This window comes from Falco biarmicus, chromosome 8 (assembly GCF_023638135.1).
Source record: "Falco biarmicus isolate bFalBia1 chromosome 8, bFalBia1.pri, whole genome shotgun sequence".
Classification (NCBI taxonomy): Eukaryota; Metazoa; Chordata; class Aves; order Falconiformes; family Falconidae; genus Falco; species Falco biarmicus.
In genome coordinates, this window is record NC_079295.1 from 35,003,528 (window position 1) to 35,019,442 (window position 15,915).

The window sequence follows — 15,915 nt, forward strand, 5'->3', positions numbered from 1 at the left end:
TTCTTTCTCTGTATGGGAAACAGTTGGTGTTCCGCTCATCTAACCTAATTTAGATATCTGAGTTCCAGCATCTTTTCTAAATTGTCCATTTACATCTGCTCTTTAGTTAAAGGAGAGAAGAGAGACACCCTCCAAGCAGTTGTTCTTTCCCACCCTTGCTGGAAACCTCTCTCAGTCTGGGGAGAACCACCCTCCAGAAATGCCAGGATTTTCCACTGACTAGAGCTAGTTTTTTGACAGCTAAAGGAAGGTAAGATGAATGCTACTTCTTGAATCTAGATAATTATCCAAATAATTAATTCTCTCATCAAAGCCATTAATCAGCTATGGTGCATTTTATACAGAAAAGACAGAATAACCTGAGGGCAAAATCCAAGTGCTTTTGAGGAGACAAAACCAGCCGCAGTACCTCCTCTCAGCCAAGGGCACCCTCCCTTTTTCCCATGTCGTGCATCCAAAAAGGCACCAGCTGTAATCTAGCCTAACAGATCTTAGTATTTGAGCAGAGAGCTCAGTTCTCACAGCGCAGCATATGGCCTACTTCTGATGGCCCTTTTGCAAGGGTCACCTTGAACTGGTCTGCTCAGTGCAGCCCATCCCTGACCAACATGGACACTAGGAATGCTATTGCCCCGCTATGTCATGCCAAAGATGGTTGCCTACTCAGGAAATGGCCGAAGCATCAACCCCTTTCAAAAGAAGAAATAAAACCCCCTAATATCTGGCTTAAAATCTGTCTTTCCTCGAGAATCTCTAGAAAAAGTCCATTCAGACCTGGATACTAGCCATTTGACATGTGTACCCTGAGCAAAGAGTGTTGTCAAAATGATGTGTGATTGCTCCACAGATGGAAACGACTTTTCTACAGCTGGTGGATTTACATCAGTCTAAGGATGATAATGCAAATGAGAAATAACAGGCATTAGCCCAAATTTTGCTCTCATTTACACCACTATAACTCCATTTGGTACGTATGATTCCTCCAGAACTGTGGTGGAAATGAGAGCAGTAGCCTTTTGTACAGGCCTAAAATACTGCAACACAAATGCAGTTAAACATTAACATGTGCGCTGCATGGAATCTTCCCAAGGAATATAGACAAATACAAATTAGCTCAGCTGGCATATTTAGATTGCACACGGAAGGACAGCTTTATCAAAGAGAAGCACCAACACAAAAAGCAAACACCTCTTTGACCTTTCATTTGCTGTTTGTGATAAAAATATTATTGTTTCAAAATCTGCAACTGCATTAAAAATAAACATTAATGGTATTCACCATGCAAAGTTTCAGTTAAAAATGCTCATTTGTCAAGGTGGAAGCTGGGTAAAAGAGAAGAAAAGTTTGCACATACGTACTCTACGGCTGCTATTTGGTCCTTCACTTCCACTGATCCTAAGCATCGGTGAACCTCCTGTAGAATCTTAAGGCCTTGAAATCCACTCCCTCTGCCATCAAATCGAGCTACGATGACATTATCAGAGTTGACAAGCACTGAGTCCCAGTCAATGTGAAATTTATCTGTAACCAACTGGCTGCCTGGAGCTTCATCACTGCAAATACCAACACACCAGACACAAACGAAGACTATTGACAATGTGATGCACTTTGTCGTTCTCTGATATTTTGTTTAACGTAGATGGCAGAGTTCAGCCAGTTATGCAATTCTGTTGAATTATTGTCACTTCCATCAATACCATCACATTAGCTAGTGCTGGTATCCCTGCAGTAGTAGTAAGCAAAACAATTTCTTTAACTTTCTAATTATGTTATATAACTATGTCGCAGTGTTGCCACTACCTGAATATACTTTATACAAAGAAACAGAAAACTAAAGCACGTAGTTCTGCTTATAGGTTAATAAAGTGGAAAAAACCCAACCCATAATCACTAACAGCTAGCTCAGGTCTGAGAAGGCTCATGTAGAATTTAAGTCACACTAAACAGACAAAAAGAAAAATTCATTCAATACCCTGATTATGATTTTGTAGGATATATAATACTATTAAGAAGGATGTCACCTTAGAAAACAAAAATAATTGCATTATTGTATCCTTGAATGGATTTTTTGAAATAGGGTACAAAGAAGACTAAAGTGCACACTGGAGAAAATTATATTTTCTCCATCGAAATTCATAGCAATAAATGGATGCAGGCAGGAGTGATAAGTTTATTTTATGACTGAAAAAAAAAAGGTTGTTTACAGCAGAAAAGGTGGAATAGAATGGGAGAATGCAGTTTCTAGAGGAACAATAAGATTTTCCATTGAAGCCAAATATACTATTTTCCTTCCAAAGAAAATAAAATGTCAGTTTTAAAAGGGAAGCTCGTCATTATTTTTCCCCCAAGATAAACACAGAATAAGAGAGCAGGCTACCATGAAGTTGTACAAAATGCAAAATACTTCTATGCAGGTTGCATCTGCCAGTTGAATGCAAATTAAAATGTAAAAATGTCTGTGCTGGCTGTATGGAAATTAGATTGGACAGTGTCTGTGGGAATAACCTGTCTAAGGTGAAAGAAAGATGAAGACAGAAATTATTATTTTGCTAAAGAGACTTCTATAAACCTGAGAGGAGGAAAAAGAGATAAAAATCTACAATAACTATTGTCATGTATGTACAATAATATGCTGATTCAGTACCTGGTTTTGGCTGTGGATAATATAGACCATCTTCAAGGTAATCATTCTATCAATTAGCAAGCACATAACGAATACATATGTTCTCAAATTCAGTCAGACTTACCTATGTAGTTGCTATATCATGCACTGAAATCAGGATTTGGTTAGAGACTCAGTCACAACATATTATGCTCGATTCACCATTATCTTGTGCATCAAGTTTATACTTGGCTTTATAAAAAGAAAGGAAGGCATTTTTTTGTTTGCTCAACCAATTCAGTTGTGATTACGTTAACTGCTAGCAATGCAGAGCAATGAATTTTGAAACACTGATTGTCAAGTAAGGTCTGCAGAAAACACACAATTCAGAAGTATATTATCATTATTATTTACAATAAGAGCAGGAGCTGAACAATTTTTTTCAATTTCTACTTATTGTACAGAACAAGGTTTTCAGAAGCACTCTACATTGACATAGATATTTTCACAGAGCTTTGACCATTACTTCCAATTGTAGCAGCCTCAGAGCAGTTATAATTACTTTTTTTAACTTCTTCCAACTTTCCACAATAAGATAATATGTCAGAAATATCCTTGTTTGGTGAGGTATATTTCCAACAGTTTAATGCACACCACACAAGTGAAAATATCAGGAGTCAGCCTGCTTCGCTCCCACCTAATATAAGAACCAAAAAATGCAGCGTTTATACATGTTATATATCCAGGTTATATATCTATGTGTGTGTGTACATATATGTATTTATACACACACACATTATATACCTAGACACTTGAGAACAGGGGAAGAACTGTTACAGCTTTTCTTTATACCAGAAAGTGCTTAAAACCAAAATGGGATTTAGATGGAAGATGATTCCCTCAGATCTATTAAGAAAGGAACAGCAGACAGAACCTCAGCGAGATTCTCAGTGGGCAAGGACTGACAGTGATGTTTTCCCCAAGTTCCTTCTCTGGAGGGCATAGCTAGGCTACTTTTAGGTTCAGACTTTAAACACTATACATCTTCTACTCCTGCATGATGGGCTGTTTGACATATTGCTTTTGGAAGCAATTTTCCAGTGGCTAATTTATTTCCAGAATGTCCACATAAGTAGTCTGTGACAGGCATTTAAAGCCATTTCCATTGAGGTACATGTCAAAATTCCCATTAGCATCAAAAGGTCTCTACTCTGCTGCTGCTACTAAAAAATGATACTGATTATCTGAGGTGTGCTTCTGTCCTCCACAGAGAGACAGCATATATTCTATGCACCATTTAGGCCCCACTTCTAACCTCTTAAATGGGGGTTAATCCCTTCTGCAAGTTTGTACATCACCCTGAGGACTCTGTAACAAAGCAAGTTTGTTACTACAGTGCAAGAATAGATGCATAGCTTGATTTGTGAAGTTTGTCCCAGGATTACAGCTGTTTCAAAGGTCAAGTTTGGTTTTACGCTCATCACTACTTACAGCCTAATTATGATAACTACTGTGCAGTGGTACTCTTCATAGTATTATTTCGTGACCCCACTAGCAAGCCTGGAAGAAAGTCTGTGCCATCTATGCTTGGGTGTCACATAAACACAGATGTGTTGTTTCCACCTGACTCTGGATGGCCAAAAGGGAACCAAGGACTAGCCAAAGCACTACAGCAAAGCCCACGCCAGCAGTGAAAGGGCTGCATGGAGCTACAGGCTCTTCAGCATCACTCATGCATCATCCTAAGGTGCTTCACCTTAAGAACACATCATCTCCAGAGTCAAACAACAAAAGCACAATAATTCAAATGAAGACTATGTCTCATTCTTCCCAATTCATTTTGTTTCCCTGTAAGTGACAGCACTTGCACTTTCCCTTTTTTATTTTTGCTCCTGACTTTCAAGGTTTGGAGCTGCCTAGCGTGTGCCTTTGACAGCAACGACACCTGGGATTATGAGTCCACCGTGGCAGCACAACTGCTGACGACTCGGGCATACTGCTGAAGTTCACCACTGAGGTACCATTTAAACAGACAGAAGCCATCAATAATATAACAATATCATTGACCTTAGTGGGTAATTTGTATGCTTTTTGCAAGGCAGTTGCAGACATCTCAGACTGTCTGGAAAGAGAGGCAGCTCATCGTAAGTTCATATATTGCTGAAAAGAGAAGAATCTGTTCTTTCAGATTCTATAACCAAACCCTTAAACTAAAGTCTCTGTTCATGACTTGAGTTACAGCCTACGGGGAATAATATCATGTTACCAGAAGCTGTTGCTGCTGTACTCTGAGCAGTATTCATCTGCCATTCTGTGATCATGACTGCAGCAAAATTTGTTCCAGGTTTTGCACCATTTAAAAACTAAGTGGCAAGATTTTAAATAAGAATTTTACAAGTTACAGGGTTGACCAAGCTGGGGGAGAAATTTTTTTTAAAAAAAACATGGCAAATAACTGCTACCATGACTGCTTATTTTCCTTCTATTTCTGCAAGACAGTGGATTTGATGCGGTATAGGGAAAAGGAAACTTAATAGTAAATAGGCGAGAGAGACTACAACTCAAGAGGATTAAATCTATGCAATGAAATACCACTGACAGGAGTCATCTTTTGCTTATGGTGAAAATGAGCAGGTAAATAAGATAATTTTGCAAAACTTGTGTAATAGAAAAATCCACTTCATTTTCAGATTTCACGAGCATCTCTTTCACAAGCACACCCATCATTACTGGTCAAATATCAGGGAACATGAATAGCCTTAAAAATGCAAATGTTTTCTCTCTGTTCATATACCCTGTTTAGATATAGCGGACTGCAACTAAAACCAGACAGTATGTTAACAACTCCTCCCTGCAGATATGGCCAAACAAATTCAAATGCACCACCAGAAGTGATTCCATTACTAGGGTAGAATGATGTGAAAGACAGGACTGAAGCGGACAGCATAGTACAAAAAATAAATTTGTTATTCTTAAAATATCTTTCTGAAACCCTTGAGGCCAAAGACTTAAAGAATGAAATTTTGAGAACAAGAGATGTAACACTGTCCTGTGTCATAAGAAAAGGAGGTGAAGTTTTGAATCTCCTCCTGCCTGTTGCTAAGGAAGATTAAATGAGTGTTTTATTTACGTAGGAAGATATGTACTGCTGTGGGGGAACTGGGAGTAGGGGAGGCTGAAAGAAGGTGGATCTTAGCTTAGTGACTCCCCAAGCCTTTTGTGGGGACAACACCACAGGGAAAGGGAGTGAGCAGATCCACTGCTGCCCATAGCACCAGGACAACTACTGCAAATGAAACAGCTGGAACGAGCCTCCAATCTACCTCTCTTTTAGCCTAAGCTAAAGGAGTTCCCCTCTAGGCCCTGTGAAATATTAAAGTTCTCAAAGAATGGGGAAAAAAAATTTAAAAGAGTAAAAAAACCCCAATCTCTTAATCATCATCTGCATTGGTATTTACTTTGATGTAACAAACCCAAGAGAGCAGTGGAATACTGCTGCACTCGGCAGAGGCAGGTTGGATACAGGCATGAAATGGATGCTTTGCAAAGCAGTTAGTGGATCGTTCATGCAACTTAGGGATGCCCCTAAAAAGTGAACTTTGCAGCTGTTTTACAGGGGAAGAACTGGCCAAACAAAGAGGCCTTCAGGGATGCCCCCCTTGCAAGCATATTGCAATCAAAGTAGTGGAATCCACCACATATTTTTACACTTCACCATGCAGCCAAGCATTGCTCCTTCACTTGCACCAGCTGCCAGTTTAAACAAGCAATATCCTTTATAACTAATGAAAGGTACAAGGCAGCTATTAATAGGCAAAGTGTTACCATATCTCAGATCTCAAATATTTCCCAACACTTGCATTATGCCTTTCTACATTTCTTCTAGTCTTTTAATGAGTTATTCCCAAGGCTGTAAAAAAGTCTTCACTTCCAAGCCTACTGTCTTATCTTGCTATCAGTCCCCAGAGTGTATTAACTGGAGGCATAAACAGGTTTGATGGCCTCTGCAAGGCCTAAGACTTTCATCATTTCAATAACAGGTGAAATGATTCCTGTTTATTACCAAAAAATAAGAAAACAAGTAAACAAACAAACAAACAGAAACCTCTTGGAGATAATTCACTGTAACTTTGGAGAATACCTGTGTTGTTTTTTTTCTCCTCCTCAAAGATCAGAACAATCTCTCCCCTGATTCAGTTTTACAATAATTGGACAATTTTAAATGGCGTTAAATAATAAATGCTGACATTTAAGATACATTATCTACAGATTTTGAAGGAATGAGGTTAATTATGTTCTAGAAAAAATAAAGAATGATTATCGCCTCTCATTTTATTACCTAGATTAAATGCCAGAGACTTTACTTAATCATTTCCTGTATGTGTTACCAAGGAGTGTATCTTCCAACTTTTTTAATGAGAAAGGTGAACCATAATGAGAAAATCAAGGATCTGAAATTTAAACTTTGATCTTAATTATATAGAAAAGAGATGATAATCATTCTTTCAGGCAATTACTGTACACCTCTCTAATCTATAGCTACACTGTATGTATTATATCAGAAGGAAACTGAATGTGAAATGTATTAGTGGTTTAGAAGAACAACTGGAAGAAAGGAAAGTGTTATAATCTACTTGCATTTAATGCCCTATGCATCACAATTATTGAAAGAAAAATAGTGCTAGCCAACATAACTGGTTTCTACATGAGATCTAGCTGTTAGATAGTCCAGCCATACAGATGGATGTAAATTTCGACATAGCAATAGAATGATCTTTTATTTGAGCATTGCAGTACACTTTGTATACACTTCGTAATTGCTAGTGGATGAATCTTCACAAAATCTGCGTGATGAAGGTTACAGGACATTCAAGGCCTTAAGTTGTGTCTACATGGAGCTGTGCTGAGTTCACACCCGGGTTTCACACCAGGACCAGAATTCACTGGTACAGGCTCCCTTCCAGGATTCAGCCTTAACACTCAAGACACCTGGGTGCCATATGCTGGAAGTTCAAATTTACCTGTAGGCATCAGTGCATGAATACAGGAGCCTCATTATAGTCGTGCACCTTTGAAATGGCTACTAGCTTTCAGTGATTTGAAAAACAACCTCCAATAAATAATACTAAACTTTCTCCCTTTTATCTTTTTCCAAGTTCGGTTATTGTAATTGTAATCCCATTGATCCAGACAGCACATTAACACCACACAGAAGTAGTCGCTGCTGGTGAAAATTTACTGTCAAATTATGAACCTCAGCCATCAAAACACCACTTTATTCTGAGCCAGCAAAACCAGCCACCAGCACACAAATTCTGTAGACAGAGACGAGACCACACAGGCAAGCCTGATGCTGCAAAATGTAAGACACAGGGAAGATGACTATGACGCAATGATCGCAACCAAACAGCCAGTCAGAGCCTGTTAAACCGTATATACCATATTTACCCTCCAGCTTAGGGGACAAAGTCCACATGCACTTAGAAGCTGAACCAGGCATTTAATTTGCACTGCAGAGGCATAGTAGGTGAATTTCAGGTTTAAACTCACATTCTTTTTTCCTCACCTACTTTCCTTCCTTCCTTCCCTCCCTCCTCTTTTTCTGAAGTCCTTGTCAAATCGCAGCACTACTGAGATGGAAAGCAAAAGCCACTTCATATCTGCTAATACTCCACTTGCCCAGATACATATCTTGTCTTTATATACATGAAAGTGTATGTTGCCTGGATCAATATGTTATATAATATCTCCTTTCCAAAATATGGATATAAAATTAAACCAGCATCCTTACCAAGGACATTGGTGAGTATTCTTTTTCAAACTTCAATCACTGGAATACAATAGTAATTCTTTCATGGCTGAGAAAGCAAGAAAGTAGGTGCAGCTAACGAATATGAAAGTAAGCACTTGTTATCAGCCACTAATACAATTCTTGTCTAACACTTCTAGCAGTAGGAACAGGGTATTTCTCAATCAGTCCCAACAATATCACTCTGGGACTCAGGGAAGTCAAGTATCTGGGAAATTATACTATATATACAACTAATCAGGGTTTCCTTTAAAAGGAATGTTCTTGGACTTGAATGCATTTTTTTTTTTTTGAAAGTAGTACTTCTGATAATGAAATAAACCTTAAGATGTCAACCTGGAGTCGTGGGGGTCAAGAAATTACCCTCTGCACTCACACAGGTTTCCAATCCTTCTCTCTCAAGAGCTAAGCAGAATTTATTAGGCTCAAATAATCATCCCACAAGGGAACCTCCCATAACTTCAGTGACAGTTTTCAGTTTTATATCTCATTTGGGGACATCTTTAACTCAAGAAAGGACTGCTGGGAAGTTTAAGTCTGTAAAAAGCTGCTAAGAAATAGAACTTCTTTCTCTTCTAGGGAAGAGAGGGACACAAAACGTGCAACATTACATGAGCCAGGATAGATTTCAAATTTTCAGTTTCATGTTTTCATTAGTGTATATAGTGTTTTCTAAAAATAACTCCTGTAAAAACTAACATCGAGAATTCAGTATTGCAAAGGTAAGGATTTGACAAAGCAGAGTCTCCATATTATAAATATAGATACAACAATCTGTATTCCTAAGTGGGTGAATTTCCTTTTTATCTCAAATGCACATCATAAAAAAATAAAACAATTATAAAACATATTCCTACATTATGACTTGGCCACATTATTCACTCACTGGGTACTGGCAACTTTGGCAAGTTTAAATTCAGACCTTGCTTCAATACTGTCCTCAGTTATTTCAACTCTTGGTATCTAAAACCATTCCATAATCGTATTTCCCTAGCTTTGTTTTCCAGTCATTTTTGGCCTTGGCGTCCTCCAGGTTTCTGATACTTCCCTTCTGTTTTTTCTAGGTTCTACATGCAACCTTATATTCTACCATAACTGTATATGGCAGGTTTATTTATTAAGGACACTTAAAAATGAAAGCATTAGACTGCTAAACACTTTAGTGTTTCCTTGCACTTGAAAGAAAAGAATAAGCGCAGGTGTTTGCAACTCCCTCTAATGCTGCTGGTGTCAATTCAGAGTTGGTTTGCCTTCGGCACACTTAAGAGAGCTGCTTAAAATATAATCATGCTTCCAAGATCAGGCTAGCCAATACTGCAAAGATAAAATAATCCATGTGTCCTGTTTCTCCACAAGAAAAGAAAAACATGTTCAGGAGCCACTTATAGCAGAGAGCATCCACACTGAAAAACCTGAGTTCTGAACACAAACTGGACTTAAAAATGAAAAATGCTTCTCTGTCTTGTTATCTAAGATCTGAGGTGAGTAGAGGAATCTGGGATTGCTCAGCAGCTGAAGCTTGTAAATTTGACCTGACATACAACAATAAGGATCTCTGCTGTCACTAAGGGCAGGTCTACTCCAGGTGACACAGCTCAGCTAACGTGGTATTTTCATGAATTTAGCAGTGCACTCCTATACCTGTTAGTGAAATTCACATCAATTCCTTCCCAATGGGACTAGAAGAAGATCTGTAGGTACAGAAAAGTCCTCTACACCCATGCCAGACCCACGCTAGGCTCAGGTGGAAAGCAATGAAATGCCCTGATGTGGCCATCACCAGTTTTCCTAGGTAGGTTGAAGGTACATTTATGACTCTGCTTTCTTCCTCTGCTATACATTCTGTAGGCATGCAACTTAAGAGGCTGACTGTCTCTGAAATACACAATTTCTTTCTAAAAGAACAGTGCAGGTTGCCAGGGAATACCTCCTTCCTCCCATAGAGGTTTTCTACAAACAACAACAGACTCTGGATCATGCCTATAACACCTTCAGCCATTGGTGCACAAAAATATATTTTTTTCTTCTTTCCAGTGTTCCTAAAAGCAGTTTTGCTCTATGCATCTTAACTGAGCCCCTCTTAGAAACTCTACCCATTTCTATCTGGGATAAAAAGGAGCATATTGTCTGAACGAGATCCTTTGTGGGTAGGTGTCAGTATGGGTCCAGGAAAGACTGCAGAACCACTCTCAGCTGCACCATCAGAAGGGCCGGTGCCTTGCATACATAAAAGTACAATGAAGCTGAGCTAGGTTTGACAAGCTCAAAAAAACCCAGGCATCTCTACCAGACAGCACCTATAACAAAATTCTCCTGAGAACAAGCCTTTTGATTTATCAACTCAAATCCATAAGGCAATTTTCCTACCCAAGGTAAAAAAACAGTTTCTAATTACAGAGTTCAAGGTTTTCTGTGAAGTACTTTTTTATTATTTTTAATGATTCTACACAGATACTTACATTAATAATAGAAGGGCATACTGGTTTCGATCCGTGAAATCTTTTGGCAGTGACAACTGTAAAGGGAGTTCTTTTAAGAAAAGAGCAATACATTAAAGGCTGGTAGTTACACAGATGAAAAACAGTAACATTGTAAGAAAGCTTTTGGTTTGGTAAAATAACATTTTGTCAAATTTACCGTAATCCTCAATATGAAGCATTTTAATTTCAGTCCTGGAATTCTTTTTCTTAAAAACAGCTTCTTTCAACATAGCATTATTTTCCAAAATATAAAACTCTGTAGGAAACAGGAAGAAAAAGCAAGTTGAAAGGTATAGCAAATCATCAGATCAGAGATAAATGGAGATTCAAAAAAATTAAAGAGCCAAATATGCAATAATAAATCTTGTAAATCAATTCCTTCTGCAAATACTTTTTTATAATGTAACTGCTTTGCAATTCAAGAACTGAACAATCAGCTTAATTTAAAACATATACATTATTCCATTTTCTGGCTTCAACAGGTTTTGTTTTTGTTAAGGACTAACCATGAAATTGCTGATGAACAACAGGAATATTAGTATCTTTGACAAATACTAACAGCAGCTGTTACAGCGAAAGGCTAGTCTGCTGGGCAATATCACAAGCCTCAAGCAGGCATCCTTTTCAAGCTACGTATTCCAAGCCAATATTTAGCCAGCCCAGCTCTACTTGATCACTGCATGTCTTTCTCTGTCTTCTGTACTTCCAACAAAGAGCAAGACTTCAGTTTGTTTTAGAGCTGCAGACAGATTTGAAGCAATTCTTTTACACATGAAAGAATGATTAAGTAGTTCTTTTTTTTATTTTCTTTTTTACTCAAATTACTGATCTTGCTTCTAAAATGTAGATTTATTTTATTATATTTTATTAAACAATAAACCCTCCACTTAGGGCCAAACCAGACAATCTAAGGAGAATGTTTGTTCTGGGCAGTCAACCAAAATAGTATAATTATAGTCTGAGGATGGAATAACTGAAGTAATCCTTAATCATTCTTTTATGAATTGAAAAGGATAATCTAATCTTGCACCGAAACATGAATGGTAAATTATCTCCGTCATTATTTGGTATCTTGTTACAACAAACAATGTCCTTCTATCCTGACTTGCTTTGTTTTCCTCTAACTGCTGTACATAGATCTCTTTTACAATAATTCACTACCAACAGTATTAACTAATAAAGAGCAAAAGTCTACTTTCACAGAACTGAGTAGCTGTACAGAAGTCAATGAATTTACTTTTAGCAGTAGCTACCCCTTATCGGCTATAGCACGCCTGGATAAAACTCCCTCCCCTTGGTGTGCTATGGCAAGGAAGCCAAAGTGCAGACGTGATAGCGTTACGCTGGTGATCAGTGCTACTTCAACATGCAAGACAAGGTTCACTGTTATGGCTGAATAGTGGCTGGCCCATGACAGAGGGGATGCAGATAAGTACAATTCAGGACTTCTGAATTCTGGGAAAAGTCCTGGGGATAATCTAGTGAATGAGATGAGGATATGTAAGGACTGGTTTAGTGCTTTTGAATGGAAAGATGTCTCCTTTCCCCTAATTCACACCCTCCTGCTATGTGGAGGCACAGCGGAGTGCACCAGAGAATTATCTAAGCTGCTGAAGGACAGTCTTCCATTACAGAGCACCTCAGGCAGCGAGGAAACATCAACAGCTTTGGTATCAATGTACAGAAAACAATGAGTAAAACTTGAAAATTAGAGGTATTGAATACCATCCTAAAAACCTTCATTCTTAGATTAGCCATTATTGAAAATGTCAGTGGAGTCACTCTAATTTGAGAAATATAAAAGAAGGACTAAGTTCATCATATGTAGGTCAGATTTTATGATTGATCATCCAAGGACTGTACCTTACTTCAAGATAATTGGATTGTAACTTTAAAAACATCTCTAAAATACCGAAGGTATATCGTAATAGCAGCATAATTTACATAGAAAGCCAAACGGATGAGGACCAACCTGCCATCTAATTAACTCAAGTGTAAATAGAAGATGAATGATCTGCACTTAGCATAAAACATATCCGAAAAGCTGGGGAAAGTTTTAATCATTTGATTAACTTCCTTCCTTATTATTTGCAGATGTCGATGTTGCTAAAAGGTAATTAACAGAACTTTGTATGAATGAGACATCTATTAGTTTGCATTTACTTGTAACTGCCTCTCCCCTCCCCCACACTCCCCAAAACAATCAAGGATGATAAAAAGATAGACCTACTCCGTCAGGAATACTCACTTGCAGTATTACTTGTACTGTGCACACTAACAACTGGAATGCCTGGCCCTGTTTTGAGGAGAGAAGAAAAACAGAGGATGTATAGGGTAGTTAATAATCAGTATTTCAGTAATAGAGGATGAGAGCACCAGTTACCACCCAAGACCGAATCCTGGACACCCTGTACACATGCTTCCCTTCAAACACAGCACCAGCTCCACTGGTGTCTCTTGCAAAGGACACAGTTGAGACTACGGGACCAATAAAGTGTGAAACAGAGACTGCCTTCTGCCTGAGCAAGCAGCCTAGACCTCTGCATCCAGAAGGAGCATTTTTTTCTAATTTCCATGTTTTAGCTATAAGTGAAGAATAAAAAAAATTACACACCCACTTAAAGGCACTGCCTAAAACACAGCAGTTTGACATTCAGAAACAGTAATTTTAGATCGACTGGGAAGTGAACTAATGATAATATTCACTTATATTTTCTATGGAAAAGCTGAAAAGTGTTGAAAAATTATCACATATTTCGCTTAATTATCTGTTTAAGCAGCTCCTTTGGTACGCCAGCTCTGCAAGACCAACAGCATCACCGTTAAACCTAAGTGTAATGTAATCAAATCTTATTTCATGGTAATGTCAGATACTATATGTTTACTTTACCACTAAGAAACTAAAAGCACCAGGAATCATTCCCCATGTCAATAGGTACTGTGCAAACGCACAAGATGGTACGTGAAACTGGGGTGACCGAACATTCAGCACACTTAGAAGTACAGCTGAGTTTGCTGTGTCTGTTCTGAGGATCCCCCAGTGTAAACTTGCAAAAGAAAATGTTTCCCTACCCCCAACATGGAATTTGTACATGGGAAACTTAGTTTTATCTCAGCAAGACAGGTCTTTAAATTACATGCAGGCAGTCACTATTGGGCTAGCAAGGATGATGCAAAAATGCTGAAATCCCTGAGGACACCCATGGCAGATGATGGCATGGACCCTCTGAAATTAGGAGTTAAGACTCATATTTTTAAGGGAAAAAAAAAAAAAAAAGGATTCCCTCTGAAAGCAGTTCAGAGACAGAGCTTAATTTATGTGTTCTGAGTCACCCTGAGAGGTTGTCTCTCTCAATTAATTATTGCATGAGCCTAGGGAAACTTAAATACCTGAAAAAAATAGCATGGTGCCATTCACAGCCTGACAGCCTCCACTGGAAGATTTTATCAATTTCATTCTCTGCCTCAAGGGAGACTACTGACAAAAATCTTACAGGTAGGTTGCTGACAAATCAACGCTTTCTGCCTTAGCTCTTCAAGAAAATAATTTCTTCAGCTGTCCCTTTTTGTTTTGTTTTGGTTTCTTTCCAGCTCTTTTTACTTCTGAATTTGTCATTTTGCTTTGAATTCTGATTTAAGAAAGACCATTTTTGGAGGGGAAAGCATTGGCATTTTGCAGGCCAGCTCTATTTGTCATACTAAAAAGATGGAAGGATGATGACAGATTTTGAAAAAGGGGTATTACAACAGATTAAAAAGCCAATCAGAAAAGAGAAAGACAGATTTGTATTACAGGCATTATGTTGCAGCTCATCAGAACTAAGCACAACACTTGGATTTCCCATTGACCTCCTATAACTAACACCAAATCCACAACTTGTTTCCTGCTGTATAAAATGGGAAAACCAATTACTCCCTTTGTGAAGTATCTTACTTGAGTGGAGAGATTAACATCTGTTAGTGTTTATGAAGTGCTAAAGGAAAAATCCACAAGCAGTGGGGAAAAAGTGTAAAGGACGTGCTTGCCAAAACTGAGAGGCTGTAGAGCTGGTCCTGCATCTACTGGGCTAGAAATAACTCCTGACTCGAGAGAGTCTTGGGAGATGGATTCAGGTGGTACACTGAGACAGAACTCCTGACTGAGGGTAACTAAGAAGGAAAAACTATCCTAATAAAGGTGCTCATGGGTAAACAGGAGGTGGAAGATTTGAAACTTGTACAGATCAAACCAGTCCAGAGTCCCCCAAGGACTTTTCTGGGCAAATTGCTTTTGTAACAATTCAGTCAAGCTTTTTGTTGTGGGAAAATGAGTGTATATGCACATAGATGTGGTGTCATCTGTCTCCTTGAAGCAGTTTATCTTGTACTCTTACAAGCAGCTCCCTGCAGAGGAGTTTTAATACCTGCTCTATGGTGGTGTTGCCATCAACTTCGATACTGTCAAATATCCAACCCACCACAGGCATTTTGCAGAGCTGTGGCAGTACCTGGGGGCCACACTGCTGCTGTAATTGTCCAGCACTGATAAAACACGAGAGAAGACCTCTGAATAACTCCAAGTGAACAACTATACATTAATGTTAGAGGTAGGAAAAACTTAATGACAGTTTATCATCCCTGTCCAACACCTGCAGCTTAGGGCAGTCTACTGGTTGCAACTCAGTGAGTGCAGGTTTAATCCTGGGAGGATGATTTACCGTCTTACCAGCTCAAACAGAAAACTATCTCTAAAGTCACTGAAAGTCATGAGCTTGTGAGGAATTTCATGTGCATACTGGCATCCACATTTTTATATCAAAGAAACACATCAAAAATAACAGGCTGAATATACTTTGCTAATATAATAATAAGAAGCTATGGTTTGGGGCCCTAGCACACTGCTGATTCAGGGCAAAACACTCTTCCCAATTTACCAGCCCTCTCTCTCAAAGGAATCTGAGACTTTCCCCATAGGGACTATGTACAGCACAAGGGAAACCTCCGCTTAAACCATGAGGAGCTCATTACTAATGCAGTCTTTACTC

The 15,915-nt window shown here is 38.6% G+C and overlaps 1 protein-coding gene across 3 annotated transcripts in view; it reads right to left on the minus strand.

The window, feature by feature from the left end:
- Window positions 1-15,915, minus strand: part of DPP10 (dipeptidyl peptidase like 10) — a 548,469-nt gene that overhangs the window by 11,574 nt on the left and 520,980 nt on the right. For 2 of the 3 annotated variants that reach the window (XM_056350156.1, XM_056350155.1), the window contains exons 17-20: window positions 13,140-13,187; window positions 11,049-11,147; window positions 10,871-10,940; window positions 1,359-1,553 (exon numbers count right to left, since the gene is read on the minus strand). In XM_056350156.1, coding sequence (XP_056206131.1) covers window positions 1,359-1,553; window positions 10,871-10,940; window positions 11,049-11,147; window positions 13,140-13,187 — 412 coding nt within the window. Of the gene's footprint in view, window positions 1-1,354; window positions 1,554-10,870; window positions 10,941-11,048; window positions 11,148-13,139; window positions 13,188-15,915 lie in introns of all 3 variants that reach the window. The other variant, XM_056350157.1, reaches the window with a different exon arrangement.